General features: G+C 41.4%; 1 protein-coding gene across 2 annotated transcripts in view; it reads right to left on the bottom strand.

The window, feature by feature from the left end:
* The window catches only part of SPTLC2 (serine palmitoyltransferase long chain base subunit 2), a 96,084-nt gene that overhangs the window by 30,015 nt on the left and 38,176 nt on the right, over window positions 1-27,893 (bottom strand). For both annotated transcript variants that reach the window (XM_059689188.1, XM_059689179.1), the window contains exons 5-9: window positions 24,776-24,900; window positions 17,477-17,570; window positions 13,976-14,081; window positions 12,176-12,395; window positions 6,912-7,038 (exon numbers count right to left, since the gene is read on the bottom strand). In XM_059689188.1, coding sequence (XP_059545171.1) covers window positions 6,912-7,038; window positions 12,176-12,395; window positions 13,976-14,081; window positions 17,477-17,570; window positions 24,776-24,900 — 672 coding nt within the window. The remainder of the gene's footprint in view (window positions 1-6,911; window positions 7,039-12,175; window positions 12,396-13,975; window positions 14,082-17,476; window positions 17,571-24,775; window positions 24,901-27,893) is intronic.

The raw sequence follows: 27,893 nt of genomic DNA, 5'->3' as shown, positions 1-27,893 counted from the left end.
CTGCCAAGCATAACAAGTGAATGTTAGAAGCTGTTAGCCTCCTGCAGAGAAGCAGGAAATTCTCTTTATAACCCCCACCCCCAAAACACTGTTTTCTTGAACAGTTCTGCCCCTCTAGCATGGGAATCCTGGAAGGTTGTTTTGTGGTTGTTTGGTTTTCCTTTAAGTTTTTCAGTTCTCTTAAATTTGTTTTTGACAGTTCCTGGGCTTCTCAAGGTGATCATTCAATACCTCGTTAACAAGTCTATTATAGGAATTAAGGCAAATGAGCCAAACCTAATTTTTTAAAAAATATATTTTATTGATTTTTTTACAGGGAGGAAGGGAGAAGGAGAGTGATAGAGTGTTAGAAACATCGATTCAGCTGCTTCCTGCACACTCCCTACTGGGGATGTGCCCACAACCAAGGTACATGCCCTTCACCAGAATCGAACCTGGGACCCTTCAGTCCGCAGGCCGATGCTCTATCCACTGAACCAAACCGGTCAGGGCGAGCCAAACCTAATTTTAATTACACCTCAATCTGCCCAAAGTCTTTTTTCTCCTATGCCAACATTGCTAAATGGGCCAAATTCCTTTCAAAATGAAGTACTAAAAGTAATTTTCTAGAAAGTTTTTTGTCATCATTGATCTAGTAAAAGGTTCCTATCTAGTTTTATTCCATAATTTTGCCATTCTGGCTTAACATTCCACTATACAAGAACCCACTCATTTTCTAGTTAGTTATCTCTGGATCATGTGTGCACTCATTCATTCAGCAAAATTACTGAAAGGCTTATACTAAATGTCAGACACTAAGCTGGACACATTTTATTAACTATATCTTTAGCCAGAAATAAAACACATCAAAGCAAAGCTCTGAAAAATGGACAAGCACAATTTTAGTTGCTTTGGTCAGACAATTTGCCTTGATTCATAAACAGACCTTACAGCTACATTTCCATTACTGGACTTGGATTAGTAATGTGAAAAGGAAAAGCTAGAACTTCAAATGTCTAAAGGAATTGGTCAGAATTTCCTAGGCTTCATTTTTTTCTCTCCACCAGCCTGTTCTAAGTCAATATACCGACTCAGGATACAAGCACATGAGCAGCACAATCTCCACCCATTGTCAACCTATTTTGGTTCCTAGTCACATGTCCCTCTCTTCTTTGGGAAAAGGACAGGAACTGGAGAGTAAATGTGGAAAAGGTAGGGAAGAAGAGAAAGGAGAATTTACAAAGTAGGTAGGGAACAGATCTCAACTTCCCTTGTAAGCTGCAGCTTTTCTGAAGGCTCCACTCTAGTGCCCAAAGAGTAACATGTCTTCCCCCCCAAAATGAAAACATTTATTAATAATCAACTATATACTATTTGTGTATATGTTTAGGCCTTACTTTCAATCTTATAAGCAGGATTTATTTCCATATGTTATAAATGTACTTTGGAATCTAAAAATAGAACAGTTTTAAAACTACATGATAAAATTCTAGTAGTGTAGAGTATTAACTAAAAAGTAGAAGTCTCCCCCCCTCTGACCAGGAAGTGGCTCCAGGTTCTGTTTCTGGCTTTTCTGGTAGCTAGTACCACAATGCTAAGCAAAACACTTACACCTCTGCTTCTTGTTCCACCTACATGGTATGCGTTTGTACTTCGATTACTTTCCATGTTGGCTCCACTAATCACAACCAATATTGTAATAAATATTACTATTTTTAAGTCTTCTCGTGGCTGATTACATAACTTCATAAATTTAAAGACTATTTCTTAACTTCAAAATGTGTTATTTATAAAGTTGGTAGTATCTACTAACTTTCCAACAAGTATGATGACAGAAACTGACACACTTGTACGCCCTCACCTCTCTCTCCCTACTTTCGACATCTCCAGCCTTCTTTGTGGCTACTTTTACACTGTCAAGATTTTTGATATTTACATCTGGTTTATAACCATAGCTAAACCTTGAATGCTTAGCTCTAACTGGCCCTAAACACTAGAAACTAATTAAAACCAATATTATTTCACTACGTTTATGTTTAAAAAAGGAAAGTTTCTCAAGTGTCAAGGCTAAGTTATTTTCTCATTTTTTAATCCCCTAGATCTCAAGTAATATTTTAGTTTTGACTTCATCTTAAATGAAAGACTTGCTTTATATTTCATAGCTCATTAAGTATTATCATTACAAAACAACTATTTCAGATCCACTAACTCTGGTTGGGGGGAAAAAGATGAAAATCATACGAAGCCCACAGAGAGAATAGTAGCCACTAAATGTGAAGGACATATAGTGCCATAAATTCTACAATCTGACACAGGTCATGTCTTTGCTTGGAATAAAATAGATATTAATAGACAACCCTAAAATCAACTGAAGTATTTAATGACAAGCAAGTATTTATATTTTAATTAAAGTCTAATCTGCTTTATAAAAAACTAAGTTTAGCTTCTCTAATTTGGTTTTTAATGTTCTTCCAAGGGTTAGTTTCTATATCTATATCACTAATGAGATACAAAATCTGCAAGTTAAAATGGAGCAAATGCTTCCCTGGCTCTGAAACCTAGCTTATAAATAGTTGCTTCTGATAACAAGAGGACCTGGCTAAGATAGTAAAGGCCAAACCAACTGTATCATAAAAGTATGAAGATTTTCTCACTAAAAGAAAATCTGTAATAGCATCAAATCAAATATTGCATTTATATTAAAAAAACAAATTATCAATCATAAATCTATTGTATATTTTTTCCTAAGTCACATTGGTCAGTATACCTGAGGCTTTAATTCAGAAATAATCCTGAAAGAGTGAATGATTAATGTTATCCTCTTTAGGTGTACAGAGTTCTTAACTTCTCAGAGTTTAAGAATATAATAAAGGACTAAATCATAGGGCACTAAGTCATATTGCCTCTCTTCAAGGCACCAAAAGATTATTCATTTAATCATTCACCAAGTATTTACTGCATGCCTACTATGTGCCAAACACAGCTCTAAACAGAAGAAACAAAAGGTGGCCAAAACTCCCAATTTTCATTCTACTTGGGGAAGAGAGATAATAATTTTGAGAACAATGAAGTCAATTATTGACTCTAAGGTCTTGAAATAAGCACTATTTAAGATGCAAAGGAGCCCTGGCCAGTTTGGCTCAGTGGATAGAGCGTCAGTCTGTGGACTGAAGGGTTCGGGGTTTGATTCCAATCAAGTGCATAAACCTCAGTTGGAGGCTGGATCTCTAGCTCAGGTCAGAGTGTGGGAGAGAACCAATCGGTGTGTCTTACATCAGTGTTTCTCTCTCTGTCTCTCCACCTCCCTTCCACTTTCTCTCTCAAAAAAAAAATCAATGGCAAGAATATCCTCTATTGAGGATAACGACCCCTCCTCCCCCAAAAAAAGAAGAAGAAGAAAGAAAAGATGCAAAGAAGAAGACATGGGTCCCTGCCCTCAAAGAATTTATAATCTGATAGGGGAGATAACATATACTTGGAAAAAATTTAGTAAAGCGTTAGTCAACTTTCATACATTCAGCTTTGGTATAACTCATATACAGTGAAATCCCTAAGCCTATCTACTCCAACCGACCAATAGGCTTTTGGTGTTTCTGCCCAATAATACAACCTATTAACTGAAAGCTCATTTTTGGTAAAGTCTCCATCTTTCTAAAACAGCATTATCCTAACATTTTATTACACTCATCCTTGTATTACCAAAAACTGTGTCTGTTTTTGTATCAACCTAATACTTTTACAAGGTAAGACTGCCCCCTGCTGGAACTTCTACACTCTGCACAACCTCTATCCTCACCTCACTCACTCACCTGTACTATTATGCTCTGGCCATAGTGGCCTCCTTGCTATTCCTGAACACAGAGTAAAAGCATCAAAGTACAGGAAAGAGTAGCCTCCATCTGAGGGCCTTCTATCCCTGGATTTTCAGGGCTAAAGCTTCACCTTCAAGTCCTTGCTAAAATCCTACCCTTTCAATTACCACCCTAATTAAAATTGCAAACTGGTCCCCAGAACTCCTGATCGCCCACCATCCTGGCTTACCTTTTCCCCAAAGTACTTACCACTTGCTAACACACAGCATGTTATGATTAATAAAACTTCAATTTTTCTAAGCAGCACTAGTCTCTGGGACTAATCAACAGCCCACTATCCCCTGCATCCCCAATACTCCCCAAGTATATACGTCACTTAAATGATCTGCTTGTATGCCCATTTCCTGTGGATTCTGATTCACACCATCTAACATTTAGTGAGATACTCAACATTTGTGAGATCAATGAAATGCCATGTCCTGAACATCAGAGATTAACTTTCTCTTAAAGCAGGTCATTCTATTGTAAAATCACACTCAGGTAATTAATTGGAGATGCCTCTTTTTAAGGCCACCTTAAGACATAGTAAAGAGGTTCTTGCATGGTTCACAGCTCTTTTTCTACAAGGACAATAAAAAGATGCTTTCAGTGGTACCATAAAAATAAGCATTACCTAATGCACTCAAAAATAAAATAAATCAGGCCAAATTAATTAAGATCAGTTAAAAGGCTTTATGAAAAATGGTATGTAAGTCTACTTTTGGTTAGATTTTTATTATCCTGTATTTTGGCAGAGAAACAATGTAGGCAACAGAAGTTTGTCATACTAATTTAAAATTTTAGTGAAGAGGGTGGTGGCTGGGTGAAGGAGGGTAACAGGACATCTGTAACAGTGTCAACAATAAAGAAAAGCTTTAGGGAGTAATTTTAAAAATATATTATTTAAAAGCTGGTAGTGGCAATTTTTTAAAATGGTTGTAAATTCTTTGACCCACCTCCCATTTGAGATGGCGTGTGATTTCCCATGTCCTGCAATCTGGGCTGGCCTTAGTCACCTGCTCATAACAACAGATCAGAAAAGGTCACGGGGTTGCAGCAGGTTCCTTGGAACACTTGCTTGCTGAAGCATCCTCTCTGGATACCCTAGTTATCATGCTATGAAGAACCCATGCCACATGATGAGGACATGTGAAGGTGCTCTAGTCAAGAGCCTCAGCTGGGCCCAGCCTTCTAGTCACTCCAGCCCAGGTGACATTTGAGTGTGGAACCCTTCAGATGATCCCAGCCCCCAGTCATCTGAGTCTAACCCAGTGGCTTGAGTCTTCCAAGCTTAAGCCCCAGATATTGTGGAGCAAAGACAAGCCATCCCTGCTGTGTTCTGACCGAATTCCTGACCCGCAGAATCTGTGAGCATAATAAGATGGCTGTTGTTTTCCCCAGAAGGAAAGTAGGGGAGGGCGGGGGTAAGGGGAAGAGATCAACCGAAGGACTTGTATACATGTATATAAGCCAAACCAATGGACATGGACAACAGGGGGATGGGAGCATGAGTGTGCGGGGCGGGGGTGGGGGGGGGGGGGAGAGGTTGGGGGTTAATGGGGGGGATGAGGACACATTTGTAATACCTTAACTAATAAAAATATATATATAAAAAGATGGCTGTTGTTTCATGCCCCTAAGCTTAGGGGGGGTGGTTAGACAGGCAATAAACTGGAAAACGAATGCTAACCCAAAGCCTATATCTAATTACCATATTTCATTTTCTCACCACCTAGATTTCATTATTTAGTACAGATAAGTCACTTATCCTTATCCAGAGGTCAGCATCACAGATTCACACTCTGGGGTCAGGGCAAATAAATTATCCAAAGTTAACTTTGATAGCTGTTAGCCATCCATTTTTTTAGTTGTCTAAAGTTGTCTGCTGAATAAGGTTGATGCACCTATGTGAAGTAGCTTGATAAGTGCTAGCTATATAGATAAATAGATATATCACTGTATCTCAGATCAAAGCACACTATTTCAATAACACCATGTGGGGAGGAGAGAAGATAACATTATGACTGTTAAGAGGGAGCTAAGCTCAAGACTCCATGCTGTGTTCACAACATTAATGAAATGTTTTTTCTCCAGGAATCAATTCATGAAATTGAAAATGATCAACACTTCAAAAATCTATTTCCAAAAATCTCTCACTAGAGATAATAAGCATGTATCACAGATCAGAAGTAATAGTAATATTAAGGTAAAATTCTGACTTAAGAAAACAGGTTTAAATCAATCAAAATCAGACATATCACTTCTTTGTTGTTTTTCAATGCAAACTAAATTAATCTTACTATAGTGTTATTTAACTAAAAAGTCTAGAGCTCAAGGCTGAGAATGTGAGATCTTTTATGACAGTAAAAATGATTTTACAAGCATTAAAAAACCAACATGCACAATTAATGTATGGCTCTTCAATTAAAATACTTTTAAAAGTGAAAAAACAAAACAAAAATCCACCTGTTCCTTTCACTGTAACTTTTCTGCAGTTAACACTGCCTCCTAGGGATGCAGAATAAAAGTGAACTATTGAAAGCAAACGCACACTTGATTATTCATTTTAGTATTTTAAGTTAGGGCACCTACTCTAAAATTCCACCAAAGACAGAATAAACAAATTCAGGATGACCTATATTAGCTACTGTATGTTAAATTACAAACTCTTTTCAAGGCACCAAGTCAAGGACACTAATTCATGAAAACAGCAGCTTTTAAATACCATGGGAATGAAGTATCACTATATAGTGAATTCTATTTTCACATAAAATTGTGCAGTTCAAGAAAGATCCTAAAGACTTATTTCCTGTGATTAATAAGGGTAGGGAGGATTGTTAGATTAAAGTCTCACCACCGATAGAGAATAAAATTCAACAGGAAGCAAGCCAGACTAGTTCTCATGGCATGTGTATCAAACACTGAAGAGTGTCCATAGAAACCAAGGCCTCACACACCTGCCAGCTTGCTGATTAGGGTACCTGGCTCCTCATTTTAGGCAAAAAGCTCTAGAACAAACCTTTGTTTGGTTGCTAAATATTTACAGAGGCCAGGACATTTTCCAAGGAAAGAACTACTTACCAAGGGTGGTGCCATCCTTCCCCATGATGCACTTCATCGAGGTGATGATCTGCTGCACAACAGGCGGTGACAGTGATGTGGCATACACTGCACTATGAGAATGTGTTCGCAGATAGTCTATCAGCTCCTGGGGAGTTCACAGAAGCAAGGCATCAGAGGCAATGTTTGGGTTTACCAGCAATGTCACTGCCTACCTTCCAGGAGAAAGCAGGCTCCTCCTTCCTTCAGCAGACTGGAATAGGGACACTAATCTGAGAGGCAAGGACAACCAACTAGGTTGGACACATGGCAACGCCCTTACGCTTTGTTTTATTTTTTAAACCTGCCACACAGAATGAGAAAGTAGTTTTAAAGAAACCCTCTAAATTTGGACAGCGTATCACTTAATGATATAAATAGATCTACAATGCAGAATTAAACAAGAAAGTGTTTATATTACTTTTGGACAAGTGGTTTACTTGTAAGTATTAAAGAAAATATCATCTGCATCCCACATCTGCAAAGCCCTCCTTACATCCTAAATCAGAGAAAAGCAATTCTCTAAATCAATTTTAAAGTCATTCAATATCCTCCACATATATATTTATAAAATTATATGTGGCAGAAAATCCCTGGGTCTTTCACAGAACACTAAGGCCTGCAACAAAGAATAAAGAAAAACCTTGTCTATAAGATACAAGGTTTTCAAAGAAATCAGTTGTGTATCCCCAATCACTGATACCTTCTAACTTCACTAAGTCTTTAAACATTCACACAAAAAAGCTTATGTACCAGAATCAAGAAGACACATAATGTGGCTTTTTAATAGTGTATCACTTCAAAATTACGCAAAATTATATAAAACCCACAATAACATACCTCCCAGAGTATTATTTTCTGTCCTTTGATTTAGCAATAAATCTTACCAAAAGGCAATCAATTCTCCAAAGTAGCCTGGTCCCATTATCAAAACTCAAGGTAAAAAAATCTACCAAACTGGACTAAAACTACTGATAATAGATTTTCTCTAAAGGGCAATCAATTATTAAGAGAAAATCCATGCTTTAAGATTTCCAAAGTATTAAAGAGGAATTAAAGAAATTTACAATTACCAACTATATGCCACATACAAATATTTAACATACAGTTTTTTCCCTAAAACTGCAGTTTTTAAACAGCATTTTTTTGTTTGTTTTTTGTTTGTTTTTTTGTTGATCCTTACCTGAGGATATTTGTCCACTGATTTTTAAAGAGAGTGGAAGGGAAGGGGAGAGACAGAGAGAGAAAATCTGATTTGAGAGAGACACATCGATTGGCTGCTGCCCAAAGGAGCTCCGATCATGCGGGGGATCAAGCCTGCAACGTGCCCTTGACGGGAATCAAACCTGGGACCCTTCAGTCTGCAGGTCAACACTATATACACTGAGCCAAACTGGCTAGGGCAAAGTAACAGTTTAAATGAGATATAATTCACATACGATAGAATTCACTTTGTCAATGTGTACAATTCAGTGTTTTTTAGTATATTCATAGAACTATACAACTTTCATCACTACCTAATTTTAGAACATTTTCATTACCTCAAAAAGAAACCTCACACCCATTAGCAGTCACTTTCCACTTCCCCCAGCTCCACAACCCCTGGCAACCACCAGGAAGCTTGAAACTAACATGAGGCTTGCTTGCTTCAGTGACAGAGGAAACCAACGTTCCCCGCCTGCCTAGCCTGTCTCTGAGCCTGCAGCTTGAAACATAGTTACAAATATAGAAGCTAAACAAAACCCCAGAAACCTGCTTTCAGCGAGCCGGGATCTCAGAGCTGGAGTTAAACATTGTTTCGATTATAGAACACAAACAAAACAGATACCTACTTTCAGCAGCAGAGGCCTCAGAGCTGGAGCCAGAGCTAAAGCTGGCCCAGAATAAAAAAAAAGAAAAAAAGGAGCGGTTGGCAGCTTCAGCCCTCAGCCCCTCACCCAGACTGGCCAGGCATCCCAGTGGGGACCCCCACCCTGAAGGGTGTGTGACCAGCTGCAAACAGCCATCATCCCCTCACCCAGGCTGGCCAGGCACCCCAGTGGGGACCCCCACCCTGATCCAGGACACCCTTCAGGGCAAACCACCCAGCCCCACCCATGCACCAGGCCTCTATCCTATATAGTAAAAGGGTAATATTGCCGAAACCAGTTTGGCTCAGTGGATAGAGCTTCGGCCTGCGGACTGAGGGGTCCCAGGTTCGATTCCGGTCAAGGGCATGTACCTGGGTTGCGGGCACTTCCCCAGTGGGGGATGTGCAGGAGGCAGCTGATCGATGTTTCTCTCTCATCGATGTTTCTGGCTCTCTATCTCTCTCCCTTCCTCTCTGTAAAAAATCAATGAAATATATTTAAAAAAAAAAAAAAAGGGTAATATGCCTCCCGGCACCGGGATCAGCGTGACAGGGGGAAGCGCCCAAACCCCCTGATCGCCCTGCGGCTGTGTGTGACAGGGGGCGGGGCCACAACCTCCCTATCTGCACTGGTCTGTTCATGACAGGGGAAGGCGCCCCAACCTCCTCATCAGCCCTGCTCTGTGCCTGATACGGGGGAGCTCCCCAACCCCCTGATCGCCCTGCGGCTCTGTGTGTGACAGGGTGCAACGCCCCAACCCACCCCCCACGGGCCATGCTCTGTGTGTGACAGGGTAGAGCCATAACCTCCCCATCGTCCCTGCCCTGAGTGTGAGAGTGGCGGTGCCCCAACCCCCTGATCGGCCCTGCACTGTGGGTGATAGAGGGAGGCGCCCCAACCCCCTGATCCGCCCTGCTCTGTGTGTGACAGGGGGCAGTGCCCCAACTCCCCTATCGGCCCTACTCTGTGAGTGACAGGGGGGAGCTCCTCAACCCCCTGATGGGCCCTGCACTGTGCGTGACAGGGGGGAGCTCCCCAACCCCCTTATCGACCCTGCTCTGTGCGTGACAGGGTAAGGAGCCCCAACCCCCCTGATGGGCCCTGCTCTGTGCGTGACAGGGCCAGTGCCCCAACCCCCAGATTGGCCCTGCTCTGTGTGTGACAGGGGGTGGCGCCGCAACCCCCCAATTGGCCCTACCCTGAGAGTGACTGAGGGTGGCATCGCAACCTCCCAATCTTCCCTGCTCTGTGCATGACAGGGGGCGGCGCCCCAACTCCCCAATCGGCCCTGGTCTGAGCCCGACCAGGGGCTGCACCTAGGGATTGGGCCTGCCCTCTGCCACCCGGGAGCAGGCCTAAGCAGCAGGGCGTTATCTCCCGAGGGGTCCCAGACTGCGAGAGGGCACAGGCCAGGCTGAGGGACACCCCCTTCCCCCCGAGTGCACAAATTTTTGTGCACCAGGCCTCTAGTCTATATAATAAAAGACAAATATGCAAACTGTACCTTCGCTACGCCTTAAGCCATGCCCACCAGCCAATCAGAGCGACTATATGCAAATTAACCCAACCAAGATGGTGGCCAGCAGCCACGGAGCTGGAGCAAGCAGGAGGCTTGGTTGCCCCAATGATGGAGGAAGCCAACTTCCCACCTGCCGCGCGGGCTCTGAGCTCCACTCAAAGCAACAGTGTTTCAATTATAGAAGATAAATAAACCACAGATACTTGCTTTCAGCGGGCATGGCCACGGAGCTGGAGCGAGCAGGAGGCTTTCCCTCCCACCCGCCCTGGCCGGCTCTGAGCTCCTCTCAAGGCTACAAAGTTTCAATTATAGAAGGTAAATAAATCCCAGAATAAAAAAAAAAGAAAAAAAGGAGAGGCTGGGAGCTTTTGTTGCCGGGGGGGCTGTGGCCAGCCTGAAAACGGCCCTCAGCCCCTAACTCAGGCTGGCCAGGCACCCCAGTGGGGACCCCCACCCTGAAGGGGGTGTGACCAGCCTGCAAACACCCATCAGCCCCTAACCCAGGCTGGCCAGGCACCCCAGCAGGACCCTTACCCTGATCCAGGACACCCTTCAGGGCAAACCAGCCGGCCCCCACCCATGCACCAGGCCTCTATCCTATATAATAAAAGGGTAATATGCAAACTGACCCTAACAGCAGAATAACTGGGAATCTGGGAATGACTGGTCACTATGACACACACTGACCACCAGGGAGCAGATGCTCAATGCAGGAGCTGACCCCTGGTGGTCAGTGCACTCCCACAGGGGGAGCTCTGCTTGCTCAGCCACAATCCAGGCTGACGGCTGCCAGTATGGCAGTGGTGGTGGAAGCCTCTCCCACCTCCTCAGCAGCGCTAAGGATGTCCGACTGCAGCTTAGGCCTGCTCCCTGTTGGCAAGAGGACATCCCTGAGGGCTCCCGGGGTGCCAGAGGGATGTCTGACTGCCAGCTTAGGCCCAATCCCCCCAGGGAGCAGGCCTAAACCAGCAGGTGGTCATCCCCCGAGGGGTCCCAGACTGCAAGAGGGCACAGGCTGGGCTGAGGGGACCCCCCGCCCCCCCTGCACAAACTTTTGTGCACCGGGCCCTCTAGTTGAAGAAATAATATAACATGTGACCTTATGTGACTTCCTTCTTTAACTTAAGCTTTCAAGGTTCATCCATGTTGCAGCATGGACATACATTATTTCTTACACCCTTACTACAATCTTATAAGCCAGCATATTTACCTCTGTTTTACTGATAAGGAAATTGAAAAGTTAAATGCTTTGTCCAAGGTCTCACAAAGTTAAGGAAATAATCAAACCCAGGCCTCTGTCTCCATGGTTCAAACATTTTTACCATGCCACACGCCTCAAATGGCTTAGAGGTCAGTATATGATTTTTAAATTGAAAAACCAAAAACACAAAAACCCACAAAACAAAAAACAAAGCCTTATAATACACCAGAGCTAACAAAATAATCATTTTTCTTCCTGTCTTTATGTTCACCCAAGATGCATTTAAGTCTAAGGGCAAGGAACTTGGCCTTTCATTCCCATCAGCTCCCATGACAACCCCACTACTTTGAAACTGAGCACAACTCAAACCCAGCAAAAGAGTGGCAAACAGGCAGCACCACTGTGTGTTCTTTCATACAAGAGGGTATTCTATATCTCAAACCAGCATGTAGTTTAGAACGAAGCTCAAAGAAGAAAACAACAAACAATGAACAGAACCAGCCTTCAATGCCTCAGTCACTCACCAGGCAGCTGAAGTGTGAACCCGCTGGCACCATGAGCCTAAACCACAAATTCAGGATCTCGCATCCCAGTTTGGAAGCTATTAGACATGACTTACTAAACCTAGTAGCCAGTGCCTTTGTTCTTAACTGCTCAATAATCACAGCCCATTTACCTTCTTCCCTCCAATGTATCCTCCAGAAGCACCAAAGCTCTTGGTAAATGTTCCCATCATAACGTCCACATCTTCAGGATCCAGGCCAAAGTAATCTACCACACCTCGTCCCGCAGGGCCCAGAGCCCCGATGCTGTGGGCTTCATCAAGATACAGGTATGCCTTGTATTTCTTCTTAAGGGCAATCACCTCAGGAAGGCGAACAATGGATCCCTCCATGCTGGCAAAACAGAGTAACAATATATACACTGAGACTTCTTAACTCTCAAAATTAGGAGCTGGCCACTTTATTAATTTCTGAATTTTACTGCTTTTTGAAATAGTCTAACAACTCTGCCTGTGGTTTTAAACTGGCAAAATCAAATGATGTCATGGCTAGACTAGATCTTTTAAAACAAGTACTAGAACACAATTAATCTTTTTTTAAAAAAATATTAGGGGCCCGGTGCATGAAATTCGTGCACTGGGTGTGTGGGTGGGGGGAGTGTCCCTCAGCCAAGCCTGCCCCCTCTCACATACTGGGAGCCCTCAGGCGTTGACCCCCATCACCCTCCAATCGCAGGATCGGCCCCTTGCCCAGGCCTGACGCCTCTGGCTGAGGCGTCCGGCCCGAGCAGCGGGGACCCGCAGCTGCAGCGGCCCTGCGATTGTGGGCTTCACTTTAGGCCCAGGCAAGGGGCCCCTAGCTCCCGGGACTGCCAGCTTCGACCGTGCCCAGCTCCCATCGCTGGCTCCACCCCTACTTCCTGCTATCACTGGCCAGGGCGGAAAAGGCACCTGATTCTCCGATCATGGCTGGGGGGCAGGGCAAAGGCGGCCCCAGGGCCACCTTTGCCCTGCCCCCCAGCTCTTAGCTCCCCCCTGGGTTTCCGATCACTGTCAGTGGCAGGGGGCTTCTTCCTGCTTTCCCTTTAGCCTCCCTGCATTGTGCCTACATATGCAAATCAACCGCCATCTTGTTGGCAGTTAACTGCCAATCTTAGTTGGCAGTTAATTTGCATATAGCCCTGATTAGCCAATGAAAAGGGTATCGTCGTACGCCAATTACCATTTTTCTCTTTTATTAGTGTTGATATCTTATTGATTTTTTACAGAGAGGAAGGGAGAAGGATAGAGAGTTAGGAACATCAATGAGAGAGGAACATCGATCAGCTGCCTCCTGCACACCCCCCACCAGGGATGTGCCTGCAACCAAGGTACATGCCCTTGACCGGAATCGAACCCGGGACCCTTCAGTCAACAGGCCGACGCTCTAGCCACTGAGCCAAACAGGTCAGGGCAAATCTTAATTCACTACAGAGGAATAAAAGTCACAGCAGATTCTTCTAAAGCTTGTAATTATAGGCAACGTTAGACTCTGCATCACATAGGTATGCAATTGAAATTCTACAGAAAGAATTAAAAAACATTAGGAGGTAAGAAAATAAGTGGAAGGGCTGCAAATAGATAATATAAAAATTTCTTAATATTAAATGGTGTGTAACTTGTTTTGACATATTAGAAAACATATTTCAATTCTTGACCTATATACAAATTCCCTCTATAAACAGAAAAACAAAGGATCCAAATAGAAGGGAGATTTGAGGATCATGTAGCATGATGGAAAGATTAAAAGCCAGACAAAAAGACTTTTGTCCTAGAGCTAACTCTGCTTCCAGGTACTTTAACAAGTCAAAAACACTGTCTCCTTAGTTTCCAGAGGGGTCTAATTAGTGTTCCCTTGAGAATGAAGTGAGGCTGAAAAATTCTAAGACTTCATGGAACCAAATCAGAAAAATTAGAATCATAAAGCAGGATTACCTATATATTCCCTCCACAAGGATTAGAATCTTCTTCCAGGGCCTTCGTGTCCGAGGCTGACCACAGACAATGGCATCTTTCAATAGCTTCTCTAGGCTCTGCATGTCTATAGCACACACAAAAAGATGTCAGCATAAAGTACTTTCCTCTTTCCTAACTTTATTCCAGAAATGCAAATAAACATTTCTTATTTAGGAAGACTGTCTCAGACAGCAAAGGACATTAACAAAGTCAGAACAGGGCAGAAAAAGATGGAGCAAAATGAGTGAGCTACTGCTATCTTGAATTAAAATCTCATCTGAAATGTAACAAATGTTAAAGTCACAGAAACTCAACAAATGACTGTGGCACAGTTGAGTCAGGTGGTTAGCAGGCTTATGAAATTACCAATGTTTCATGTTAAATACTTGGCCATTCAGTTAGCTTTTTTTGTATTTATAAAATCAACTGTATCTTAGTGAGTCATTCAGAAATAATGCATAAAGAAGACTGAGCAAGAGTATGGAAACCACTATACAGTGGGGCCTTGACTTACGAGTTTAATTTGTTCAGAGACCGAACTCGTTAAGAAGCTCTTTAACTCAAATTACTCTATCAACTCAATGCAAAAAATCGGCCGAGAGACAGCTGGTATCTCAAAAAACTCGTTAGTCGGGACACTCGTAAGTCAACGTCCCACTGTAAATACATACACCTCCTAAAAATCAAATATGGGGAAAAACTTCAAAGTACATGCCCATTTCCTTTCACAGAAGATGTTCTTCATAAATGCTTGTTAAATAACTTTATCTTAGTAGTGGGTTAAAAATACAGTAGTCTGATTAGTGCTATAGAATAAATTCCTAAATGCATGAATTTCCATGTTAAGCAAGCTTGGCAATCAGTTGAGATTGTTTCTGTTTGATTTGATCTGCTATCTGTACACAACCAAGTTCTTGTGGCTCTGTTGGTTCTCATGATGGTTAACAGGTCTAGGAAACAACGTGGCTAGTACTACCACTAATGAGGGTCATAATTTTCCTGTTAAAGATAAACGCTTTGAAGACCATTTTTGCTGCCACTATCGACTTCTTTTTTTTTTTTTTTTAATATATTTTATTGATTTTTTTACAGAGAGGAAGGGAGAGAGAAACACCGATCAGCTGCCTCCTGCACACCTCCCACTGGGGATGTGCCTGCAACCCAGGAACATGCCCTTGACCAGAATCGAACCTGGGACCTTTCAGTCCACAGGCCGATGCTCTATCCACTGAGCCAACCCGGTTTCAGCCACTATCGACTTCTTATTTAAATTTTTTTGCCCTGAAACACTGCCCTTAAGAAACCCCGCTCAAAAAAAAACAAAAACAGCCAAAACCAGTTTGGCTCAGTGGATAGAGCATCAGCCTGCGGACTGAAGGGTCCCAGGTTCGATTCCGGTCAAGGGCATGTACCTGGGTTGCGGGCACATCCCCAGTGGGAGATGTGCAGGAGGCAGCTGATCGATGTTTCTCTCTCATCGATGTTTCTAACTCTCTATCTCTCCCTTCCTCTCTGTGAAAAATCAATAAAATATATTTAAAAAAAACAAAAAACAAAAAACAAAAACCAAAAACAACAAAAAACACCTCAAGAAAACTGTAACATGAAGTCTGCAGTATATTTAACAAGGGTGGGAGGCAAGCCATCATAAAATCTGATTTTATAGTCTTTATTGCTTCTCACTGAAGGAGGGTGTTACAAAATTACATGATTTTGCTCTTTTCATACAAAGGACTACGGTAGCAAAGAGAAATAATAAATATTATTATTAATAATATTTAAATAATAATATTTAAATATAAATAATAAAAACACCACAAACACAGATAAGATGGCCGTGATTGTGTTGACACCTTCAGTTATTCGTAAGAACACAATCTGTCTGCTACCTGACCCAGAGACAGGAGATGCTGTCCCGGAAGTGTTGAAGCGGCTAGTCCTGCTGCAGAGGGCAGCATCTGGCAATCAGCAAGAGCCAGTAAAAATGTAGTCATTGTTTTAGTTTCCTCTGTTTACATACAGAGAAGAGGAGAAAAATAAATACTGATTCAAAATTTTAGATGAAAGGAAATATCTGTACAATGCTAAACCATATTATCAACTTAGGGAGAAAAATCTAGTATCTCTCTTATACTTCACAAATCCCATGTAAGAATAAAGATGTAAATAAAAAACACTACAAAACTACCAGAAGAAAATAAGAGAATAACCCTATTATCTTAAAATATGGAAGGTATTAACATAAAATCCAAGTCACAAGATAATAAATGTGACAACATAAGCATTTTAATAAGTTTGCACAGCAAGAAACTAAAAACAAAGTTAAAAGTAACATAAAAAATAATGCAGTATCAAAGAAAATAGGAAGGGCTCTTATAATCAGTAAAAAAGAGAAAACATTTGCAAATGACCAATTTACAAAGAAATTCAAACACAATACTGTATAAAAAGTTGCTTGACACCTAATAATGAAAGAAATAAAATTAACATGTTGATTATTAGAGAAAGGAAGTTTTAAAATATTTCATAATAGCCTAAGTTGGCTTGTGAGTCACTGTCATGTTGTTGAGTAAAAGTCTGTACAATGCTTGGAGGCAATCTGGAAAAGTACAAAAATATGTGTGCCCTTTTAACCAGGCATTCTAAGACTGCTAGGAATTCATCCCAAGGCACTAATCACACCACTGAGCAAAAATGTGGGTAACAGGTAGTACTGTTTCTAGTAGAAAATTTTAGAAACAACCTCGATGTCCAAACTGAGAGACAGTCTGAATAAGGGCACTTCCAGACACTGCCTGCCACCCTGACATTAGGGGAGGAGGAGAGTCACATGTATTGCCAAAGTTCCCAATGTGTTGTAAGAAAAGAGCAGGTTCCACAGTGGTGTTTAATAAGTCCCATTTACATAAAACAAAATGCTATTTGCATCATTCTTATTGTAAAACATTTTAGTTAAGACAAAGACAAAAGGCAGGAAGTTATTACCAACTCTAACCTTCCAACCAGGAGCACAGACCTACTATTTTGGTGTATATTCTTCTAGACTTGTTTGTACATGTACTCACTTTGGTAAAAGATGTTATTAAAAATACAGTTGGTAATCTTTCTTCTCTACATGTGAATGTTTTAATTACAAAAGTTATGCATTTTTATTGCAAATAAATATTTTAATAATACACAACACATTTCCATTTAGGAAGAAAGTTTTGGCTTTCGAAGGGAGAAGGGAGGGAGAGAGATTTGTTGTTCCACTTATTTACGCATTCATTGGTTGATTCTTGTATGTGCCCTGACTGGAGAATCAAACCCACAACCTTGGTGTATAGAGACAATGCTCTAACCAACTGAGCTATCCAGCCAGGGCTCAGAAAAACATTTTAAATGTTGCTATTTCATCTTCATTTATATTTTCTATTATTAATATAACCACTGCCACTAATCCAAGGATACTAAACACTAAGACCTCCACAACAAACTCACTGTTGTGTTTGAAGACTCGAATGGTTGCTCCTGAGAGTCGGGCTCCCAGAACCAGTGATGCATGGTTCAGTTCATCACTCAGAATCAAGCAACCCTGCAAAACCACAAGGACAGGAAGTAAGAAGCTGGGGTGGAGGCAGGTGAGGTTTCATTACACAAAAGATCAAATGTTAAAATCATTAATAATTATAGCCTATTAAGGAAAGCTTGTATAACAGCAAACTATCAATTTCAGTAAGAAAAAAAGTATAGTTGTTTTCCCCCCCCCCCCCCAAAATTAATTTAGAAGTAGATACAAAATTCTAGCCTTTTAACTTCTTCATTCCTGAGATGGACAGAAATACCCAGATATATAGCAATAGGTTTTTTATTTATACTTAAAATCTGATATACCAGATAGTCTTCATAGTTCCAATTTTGTTGGTTTGATGTCATTTCATGAATTTGGTATGATGTACTATTTTACTCACAGAAAAAGTGTCTGGGGGAGAAGGCAGCTGAGGGAGTAATGCTTATGGAAACAGTGCATTCTTCCTCCCATTCCTAACCATCCAGAGTTGAATAACAATCCCACTTATTAATCTAACTAGTGGCCCGATGCACAAAATTCAAGCAAGTGTAGGCCCTCGCAGCCCCGGCTTTGTCCTGAAGGTCCTCCTGACAGTCATTCTGCTGTTTGGTCTAATTTGCACATTAGCTCTTTATTATATAGGACTAGAGGCCCAGTGCACAAAAATTTGTGCACTGGCGGGGGAGGAGGGGTGTCCCTCAGCCCTACTTGTGCTCTCTCACAGTCTGGGACCCTTTGGGAGATAACCACCTGCTGGCTTAGGCCTGCTCCCCGGGTGGCAGATGGCAGGCCTGATCCCTCGGTGCCTGCCCCGCCTCCCCGGGTTGCGCACACGGCAGGGCTGATCCGGGGGTTAAGGCTCCATCCCGGGTCGTGCACACAGCAGGGACGATTTGGGGGTTGGGGCGCTGCCCCGGGTCGCGCACACAGCAGGGTCGATCCGGGGGTTGGGGTGCCGCCCAATCGCTGCTGCCCCGCCCAGCCACCCCGGGTTGGGTCGCACATGGGACGCCCGGCAGATTGCTGCTGCACCACCCAGCCGTCCCGGGTTGGGTCGTATACGGACACCTGCCACCCTGGGTCGCAGATAGCAGGCCCGGATGGCGGCAGGGCAGGCGGGATAGCGCTGTCCCGCCCCACCGCCCCGGGTCGCAAATAGCAGGCCCAGATGGCAGCGGGGCAGGCGGGATGGCACTGTCCCGCCCTGCCTGCAGTATGCAAATTAGCTGCCGTCTTTGCTGGTGGTTAATTTGCATATCATGCTGACTAGCCAATGGGAGGCGTAGCAAAGGTACAGTCAATTACCATGTTTGTATATTATTAGATAGGATTCCCAAAATCACAGAGTGTAGGCTTAGTTTTGCCCTTAAAATCTCTGAACAAGTTTTTCTGTAAATCCATGTAAACATGGGTTTCTGTTAAGGCAACAAGAAACATCTGAAACTCTCAGAATTTTTATTTCTTCCCCAGTTCTTACTCTTCCACATCTCCTGCAGGTCCCAACCTATAAAGTCTGAACTCAGAAACAGGTTTTTCTCTGTCAACAATGGCCTTCAAAATATCCGAATAGATGAAAAAAGGAAGGAGCAGAAAGTGTCAGCGTGCTCCCAGAATAAAAGGAAGAGTATTCCTGGATGGATACTTATGAACTTGCAATAGCAATTGTCCGCCTGAAATTTTTACTGTATGTAAAGTTTTCATTATTAAGATTTTAAAAAGCTCTCTCATTAAAAATGTGTAGATTAAAAATGAAGAGAAGTGAAGTTGGAAATACCCATATAGACTAATAGTTTTTAAAATGTATATCTAGCCGAAAGACATATGAAAACATGCTCAAAGTCACTAATTATACGAGAGATGCAAATCAAAACGACAATGCGGTATCATCTCACACCTGTCAGGATGGCTATCATCAACAAATCAACAAACAACAAGTGTTGGAGAGGATGCGGAAAAAAAGGAACCCTTCTGCACTGTTGGTAGGAATGCAGACTGGTACAGCCACTGTGGAGAACAGTATGGAGTCTCCTCAAAAAACTAAAAATGGAACTCCCATTTGACCCAGTGATCCCACTTCTAGGACTATATCCCAAGAAACCAGAAACACCAATCAGAAAGGATATATGCACCCCTATGTTCACAGCAGCACAATTCACCATAGCTAAGATCTGGAAACAGCCTAAGTGCCCATCAGCAGATGAGTGGATTAGAAAACTCTGGTACATCTACACAATGGAATACTATGCTGCGGTAAAAAAGAAGGAACTCTTGCCTTTTGCAACAGCAAGGATGGAACTGGAGAGCATTATGCTAAGTGAAATAAGCCAGTCAGAGAAAGATAAATACCACATGATCTCACTCATTTGTGGATTATAGAGAACAACATAGACTGATAAACAGGGACAGATTCAAAGACAGAGAAACAGCAATCAGACTATCACTCCCCAGAGGGAAAGTAGGGGAGAGACGGGGTAAGGGGAAGAGATCAACCAAAGGACTTGTATGCATGCATATAAGCCAAACCAATGGACATGGACAACAGGGGGATGAGAACATGAGTGGGGGGAGGGGGGTTAATGGGAGGGATAAGGACAAATTTGTAATATCTTAACTAATAAAGAATTTAAAAAAATTTATACACATGCATACTAATCGATATGTTTATGCATGAGTTAGTATACATGTTTTTATTTTCTAGCTCTATCCACCGAGAGGCAATGAACACACCAAATCTTGGTTTCTAAATACAATCCTCCAATAAAAGGAACCAGGGCTCAATGGAGAACTTAGTGATTGACCCCAAGGTGAGGATAGGTAAAAAGAGCCTGGGGCAGTGGTCGGCAAACTCATTAGTCAACAGAACCAAATATCAACAGTACAATGATTGAAATTTCTTTTGAAAGCCAAAATTTTTAAACTTAAACTATATAGGTAGTACATTGTTATTAACTTAATTAGGGTACTCCTAAGGCTTAGGAAGAGCCACACTCAAGGGGCCAAAGAGCCGCATGTGGCTCGCGAGCTGCAGTTCGCTGACCACAGGCCTGGGGCATCTCGTTATGCTACAAAGAAAGTGCTTTAGGGGAAAAAAAATGGGGCATACTCAAAGGGCACAGGAACCCACCTGAAAGATCTACTAATGGCCAGAACTGGATCAACTTGAGCAACAAAATTAAAAGTAATCATGTTGAACCCAAATAATAAAATATTCATGAACCCATACTGATATAAATAAATAGGGAAGAAGCAATAACACTTCCTTCAGAAGAGTCAAAACCAGGAAAGACAAGAACTCAATGCAATGAAGATACTCGATTGAATTCTGGAGCAGGAAAATAGTTATCAGTGGGAAAACTGCTGAAACTGAAACAAGTTCTGTTCTTCAGTTAGTAGTATTGAATCAAAGTTAGTTTTTTAGTTTTGGTAAATGTTCCACTGTTATGTAAAATATTAACATAAAGGGAAGCTGAATGAAAGGTACCCAGAACGCTCTATACTCTCTTGCAACTCTTCTGTAAGTCTAAATTTACCTCTGAAAAAAAGCGTTAAAATTGAAAAAATTGAGAAAAATTGGGGGAAAAATGGAGAGGCTGAATTCCTCTTCTGCAAGTCTTTAAATCCTTTCCTTAACCACTCTTGGCATTCCACTGTACCTTAAAAAGAATGCAATTTTCTTTTTCCATTTAATTTTTCTTTTTTGCAAAATCAGCAATATAATTATGTTCTTTTTATCATCTCCTTTTTAGACAGCCTAATTCACCATTTCTGTGTATCAACCTATTTTTTCTTCTAATATACTATGAGGGTCTATTATGTCATTTATGCAAAAATAAAAATTAAATGCCAGCAGTTAACATCTAAATGCTTAATATGTTTCAGGCATTATATTAAGGGTTGTAAGCACATAGTTACCTTTAATCCTCACAACAATCTGTGAGGTAAGAACTATTATTATTATCCCCACTTTACATGTGGGAACTAAAAAGTTACAAATCTTGCCCAAGGTCAGAGCATTTAAGTGTCTGATACAAAGCTTCTGCTCCTAGAATACATGCTCTTAATCAATATACTGTCTGCCTCTGACTTTAAGCTGAGTTACTGATCACCTCCTATTGAAATGTAATATAAGTCTTAAAGAAAGAGTAAAACTGGATTTGTTGTTGCCTTGAATAGATTAAAATATATTTCATAACATCTCAACTATAATATTTGATTTGCACAATAAATGTTTAAGGTAGTATCTTCCACGTCTGTATATAAAACATCTAATTCTAGATAGTGATTGTTAGTTTGTGAACACACAGGAGAAGCAAAATGAAATTATTTAACCCTTTAGTGTAAAAAATTCTATGAAATTCCAAATAAGAATCTCAAGTTTATGATGCCAAAATGTACTATAATCAAAGAATCATACATTTATTTTTTCTCAAGAAATTTGTCCACTGTAGCTAAGTTGTTGAATTTACTAGCATGAAGTTGTTCTTAATATTTCCTTATATCCTTTTAATGTCCATAGGATATGTAGTGAAGTAGCTTCTTTCATGCCTACTACTAGTAATTTTTGTCTTCTCTCTTTTTATCCTGACCAATCTGACTAGAGATCTGTCAACTGCATTCATTTTCTCAAAGAATCAGTTTTGGTTTCACTGATTTCACCTATTGTCTATTTTCTAATTCACTGATTTCTGCATTTACCTTTATTGTATCCTTCCTCTGAAATCTCTGGGTTTAATTTGCTCTTTTCTTTTCCTAATTTCATGTGGTAGGAATTTAGATGGCTGATTCAAAACTCTTTTTCCCCCTAATATAAGCATTTAATGCTATATATTTCCATCTGAGTATGGCTTTAGCTTCCTCCCACAAATTATATTACATTTCCAGTTAGTTCAAGTATTTTCAATTTTGCCTTTCTTTGAGCCTGGGTATTTAAAAGTGTGTCATTTACTTTTCAATTGTTTGAGGATTTTCCAGATATCTTTCTTTGTGTTACTGATTTCTAAGTCAATTCCATTATGGTTAGAGAACATCCTATCTAATAAAGGTAATATCCAAATTAACCATCACTCCAACACACAAGATGGCAACCCCCATGTGGTAAAAGATGGCCAGCAGGGGAGGGCAGTTGTGGGCGATCAGGCCAGCAGGGGAGGGCAGTTAGCGGTGACCGGGCCTGTAGAGGAAAGCAGTTAGGGGGAGACCCAGGCCTGCAGGGGAGAGCAGTTAGGGGCGACCAGGCCAGCAGGGGAGGGCAGTTGGGGGGGACCAGGACTGGAGGGGAGGATAGTTAGGGGTGCCCAGGCCAGCAGGGGAAGGCAGTTAGGGGTAATTGGGCCGGGAGGAAAGCAGTGAGGCATCAATCAGGCAGGCAGGGGAGTGGTTAGGGGGTGATCAGGCTGGCAGGCAGAAGTGGTTAGGAGCAATCAGGCAGGCAGGCAGGCGAGCGGTTGGGAGCCACAGTCCTGGATTGGGAGAGGGATCCCAGACTGGAGAGGGTGCAGGCTGGGCTGAGGGACACACACACACACACACACACACACACACACACACACACACACACAGTGCACAAATTTCGTGCACCGGACCTCTAGTATTTTGAATAATTTCAATTCTTTTAAATTTGTTAAGGTTGGTTTAATGGCCCAGAAAATGGTCTCATGGTAAATGTTTTGCTGTTGCTGGTTTAAATGTTTCATACATGTTAAGTTGGTTAATTGTGTTTTTCAAATGTTCTATCTCCTTAGATTTCATACTAGTTCCATCAATTTTTTTGTGTTTTTTCTTGAATTTTTATTGATTTTTAGAGAGGAAGAGAAACATTGATGTGAGAAACTTTGATCAGTTGCCTCCTGCATGCACCCCAACCAGGGATTGAACCCACAACCTGGGTATGTGCCCTGACTAGGAATCAAACCTGCCATCTTTTGGTGTACAGGATGATGCTCCAACTGAGTCACCTGGCCAGAGCACGCCAACTTCCTTTTGATTATTATTTACATGCTATATCTTTTCCATTCTTTTACTTAAACCTACTTGTGTCTTTAAATTTAAAGTTGATTTCTGGTAGAAACATACTAAATTTTATCTAATCTGACAATCTCTGTCTTTTACTTGGAATGTATAAACCATTTCCATTTAATGTAATGCCAATATAGGTTTAAATTTCCCCTCTTGCTTTCTGTTCTCTTTCTTCTGTTCCCTGGATTTACATAACTGAAAAGGACTTTAGAGTTAATCTAATTCAAGTACTTAATTTTACAAAGGAAAATTTGAGGCTCAGAAAGGTTTTGACATTGTTCAGTCACACAGCTAAATTTGACCATATAATCAAACAAGCGAAAACTCAGGTCTTCTGCCCTAACCGGTTTGGCTCAGTGGATAGAGCGTCAGCCTGCGGACTCAAGGGTCTCAGGTTCGATTCCGGTCAAGGGCATGCACCTTGGTTGCGGGCACATCCCCAGTAGGGAGTGTGCAAGAGGCAGCTGATTGATGTTTCTCTCTCATCGATGTTTCTAACTCTCTACCCCTCTCCCTTCCTCTCTGTAAAAAAAAAAATCAATAAAATATATATTAAAAACAAACAAACAAACAAAAAACTCAAGTCTTCTGACTCAAGGCACTGATGATTTTTTCAAGATACCATTCATAGATCACGGTTAAAATGAGAATAAATACCCTTTGAAGAACTGCTCAAACTGAAAGTGCTAATCTGCTAAAATGTGATTTACAATGTCTCATCTCTTCTCTTCTACTGTCCCCTCATAGAAGCTCTACACACATTATTAACCTACATTATTACTAACATATATATAGACACACATATAATTTGCTCATATGTCTTTCAGTAATATACATTACAGTGAGAACAAGTATATATTTTCAAATTTTTCTATTTGGGGAAAAACTACCTGTTAAATAACTTTCCAAACGAAACATTCTTTCTTCCGTAATTTTAGCCATTTATAAGGTTTTATTTATTACAATCCCTTTAAAAATGAAGAAGGCAAGTGTCATCTAATGGGAGAGGAAGGAATCATGGGTTCTAATAAGAAAGCTTCAATTGATGTAAGTCTTTATGGTATATACTTATCCAAAAGTTTGTGATAGAAATATCTTTGGGCAGACTATATTTAACCTAAATTTATAATAGTTTCTGGCTTGCTCTGAATGTTTTATAAAACAAAATATGATATATATAAGGGAGTTTTCATTAATGACAGACTAAGTCTTACTTTGCTAACAAGAGCAGGAATGTTCATTGAATTTGTTGCAAATCCCATGCCATATGCCATAGCAGCTTCTACTCCCAAGAAACTTGCCACAAGCTTTTCTAGTTCTTCATGCTTGTCCAGGTTACCTGTGTGAAGAAGTTAATGAAGTCAATATCACCAAACCCAAAATTTAAGAATCATTCATTACTTTACTGCCTGAAATCTAGCTGAAGGAAAGACCTACAACTAAGAATATTTTAAAAAACCACACTGAACTGGTTGGAGGGGTGGAAACAAGGAATGGCTGGGTCCCACACTCATGTGTGGCGGATAAGAAATCAGGAAGACTGCTGGTGGGAATGCAGACTGGTGTAGCCACTGTGAAAAACAGTATGGAGTTTCCTTAAAAAATTAAAAATGGAACTCCCATTTGACCCAGTAATTCCACTTCTAGGAATATATCCCAAGGAATCAGAAACACCAATCAGAAAGGATATATGCACTCCTATGTTCATAGCAGCACAATTTACACTAGCTAAGATTTGGAAACAGCCTAAGTGCCCATCAGCAGATGAGTGGATTAAAAAACTGTGGTACATCTACACAGTGGAATACTACACGGCTGTAGAAGAAACTCTTATCATTTGCAACAGCATAGATGGACCTGAAGAGCATTATACTAAGCGAAATAAGCCAATCGGAGAAAGAAAAATATCACATGATCTCATTTATTTGTGGAATATAATGAACAACATAAACTGATGAACAAAAATAGGTCCAGAGACATAGAAGCACTGAACAGACCGTCCAACCTTAGACGGGGGGTGGGGGGGTGGGGGGGTGGTGTTAAGAGAGCAACCAAAGGACTTATATGCATGCATATAAGCATAATCCATGGACACAGAGTGTAGGGGGGGGTGAGGTCATGTGCTAGGGAGTGGGACTAGCCGGGTAGAGGTCAATGGGGGGAAAAAGGAGACATATGTAATACAGTAGGTCCTCGGGTTACGTCGGAGATCTGTTCCTACGGCGCAATGTAACGCGATTTTCGCCCTAAGTCAGAATCCACCTACATGAGCACCTACATCACTCACATGGAGCACATACACAGCAGTAATGAAGTGAACCAGTAAAAAAAATTTAAAAGAAAGATACCAATTTCTGACCTTTACTTGTGGTAAATAAATAATAAAAAACATAAAGCACATATGTCAAAATGACAGAACTTTTTTTTTTATAAATGCTGTAAATGGGAGATGACGACGTAACCACGAAACAGCCTACATCGAGTCCGACGTAACCTGAGGACTACCTGTACTTTAAACAATAAAATTTTTTTTAAAAAATCAGGAGGGATATCTCAGCTGTGGAGGTCCCCTCTGAGAAGTGAGGGGTCACAGCACCCAACCCGGGTTCCCAGCCCAGGGTTCCAGTGCCAGGAAGAGAAATCCACATAATTTCTGGGGGTAAAAACCAGCGTTGACTGTGGCTGAGTGAGATGGAGGGCTGCTGGAGTCCTAGGCAGTTTCTCTTAAAGGGTCCATGCGTAGACTTGCTCTGACTCATTCCCTCTGGGTTCCAGCATTGGGGCAGCAGCTCAAAAGGCACCAGGGAAACAAAGGGAGGAACTGAACTGTCTGGAGGGGCAGCTTTCTCCTAGACAGAAGTGCTGGCAGAGGCCACTGTTCCTTTTTTGAGACCCTCCTCATGCCCTACCCACAGAACTGGTAGATGTGCACCATATTCGAGTCTCCATGAATCTGGCTGACACTGTTCTCCTGGCCCTGGTGATTCCCTGAGACCCCCATCCCACCCAACTGTGGGTCCACCCAAACTTTTTCCAGTTGCTTTTCCAAATGAATAGCCTGTTTTGGCTTGTGCTTCAGATTTTCCTAAAATCTCTCAAACAAGCAGCATCTGGCCTCAGCATGCCTTGTTGTTCTCACTAAGTGGCCCCAGGCCCAGCACTAGCAGCAGCCAGCCTTAGTTTGCAGCTTTGCCTTGCTGCACTCCAAACCCAGCATAAGTAGCAACCATCTGCAGATTGCTTTGTAGCTCATGCTGGGTGTCCCCAGGCAGAAGACAGGCATTAGTTGACCTTGGCCTGCACTTTATGAAAAAGTACTTTATAAAATATAAACTGCCATAAAGATGTGTGATTTCTATATGTGGTTAATGCTCCCTTAACCACATCATTAGGGACCCTAAGAGAAAACAACCCAGCTGTATTTGCCAATCTCTAGACCAGGGGTGGGCAAACTTTTTGACTTGAGGGCCACAATGGGTTCTTAAACTGGACCGGAGGGCCGGAACAAAAGCATGGATGGAGTGTTTGTGTGAACTAATATAAATTCAAAGTAAACATCATTACATAAAAGGGTACGGTCTTTTTTTCCCCAATAGTTTTATTCATTTCAAACGGGCTGGATCCAGCCCGTGGGCCGTAGTTTGCCCACAGCTGCTCCAGACCCATGCGAATAACAATGAATTGTTTTTTATTCTTTATTTAATCATAGAGAGGAAGAGAAAGGTAAAGATAGATGCATCAATGATGAGAGAGAATCATTGATTGGCTGCCTCTTGCATGCCCCCCACTGGGGATTGAGCCCACAACCCGGGTATGTGCCCTGACTGGGAATCAAACCATGACCTCCTGGTTCATGGGCCCATGCTCAACCACTGAGCCACAATGGCTGTGCTGAATTGTTTTAATCCACTAAGTTTTGATGTGCTTCACAGTAATAAATATCCAGACTGATGCCTTATAACTTCTATGGTTATCAGTCACTAGAACAAAATGAAGAATTTGAAATTTTCCTTTTAACTAAATAAATTAAATCTCTTTACATAAATCTGTTCTCTTTTACATTTTATAGACTTGTACTACTAATAAAAAGAATTAGCATTTAATGAGTATTTACCATGTTACAAGCACTTTACATGAATTAGCTTCTTAAAACAATCCTATAAGATAGGAATTATTATTAGCCCCAAATTACCAGTACGGAAATAGAATTAACTTTCATATGCTCACAGGCTCAGATATGAAGTGGTGCTCTTTAATGAACTATCATTTGCAAAAGTCAATAAAGTCAACACTAAAGTTATAAATGAAACAATAGTATCGAACATACTCTGT

Source organism: Myotis daubentonii, chromosome 1 (genome assembly GCF_963259705.1).
Source record: "Myotis daubentonii chromosome 1, mMyoDau2.1, whole genome shotgun sequence".
NCBI classification, from domain to species: Eukaryota; Metazoa; Chordata; class Mammalia; order Chiroptera; family Vespertilionidae; genus Myotis; species Myotis daubentonii.
Note: the sequence above shows the minus strand (reverse complement) of the source record. Positions and strands in the feature narration are given on the sequence as shown.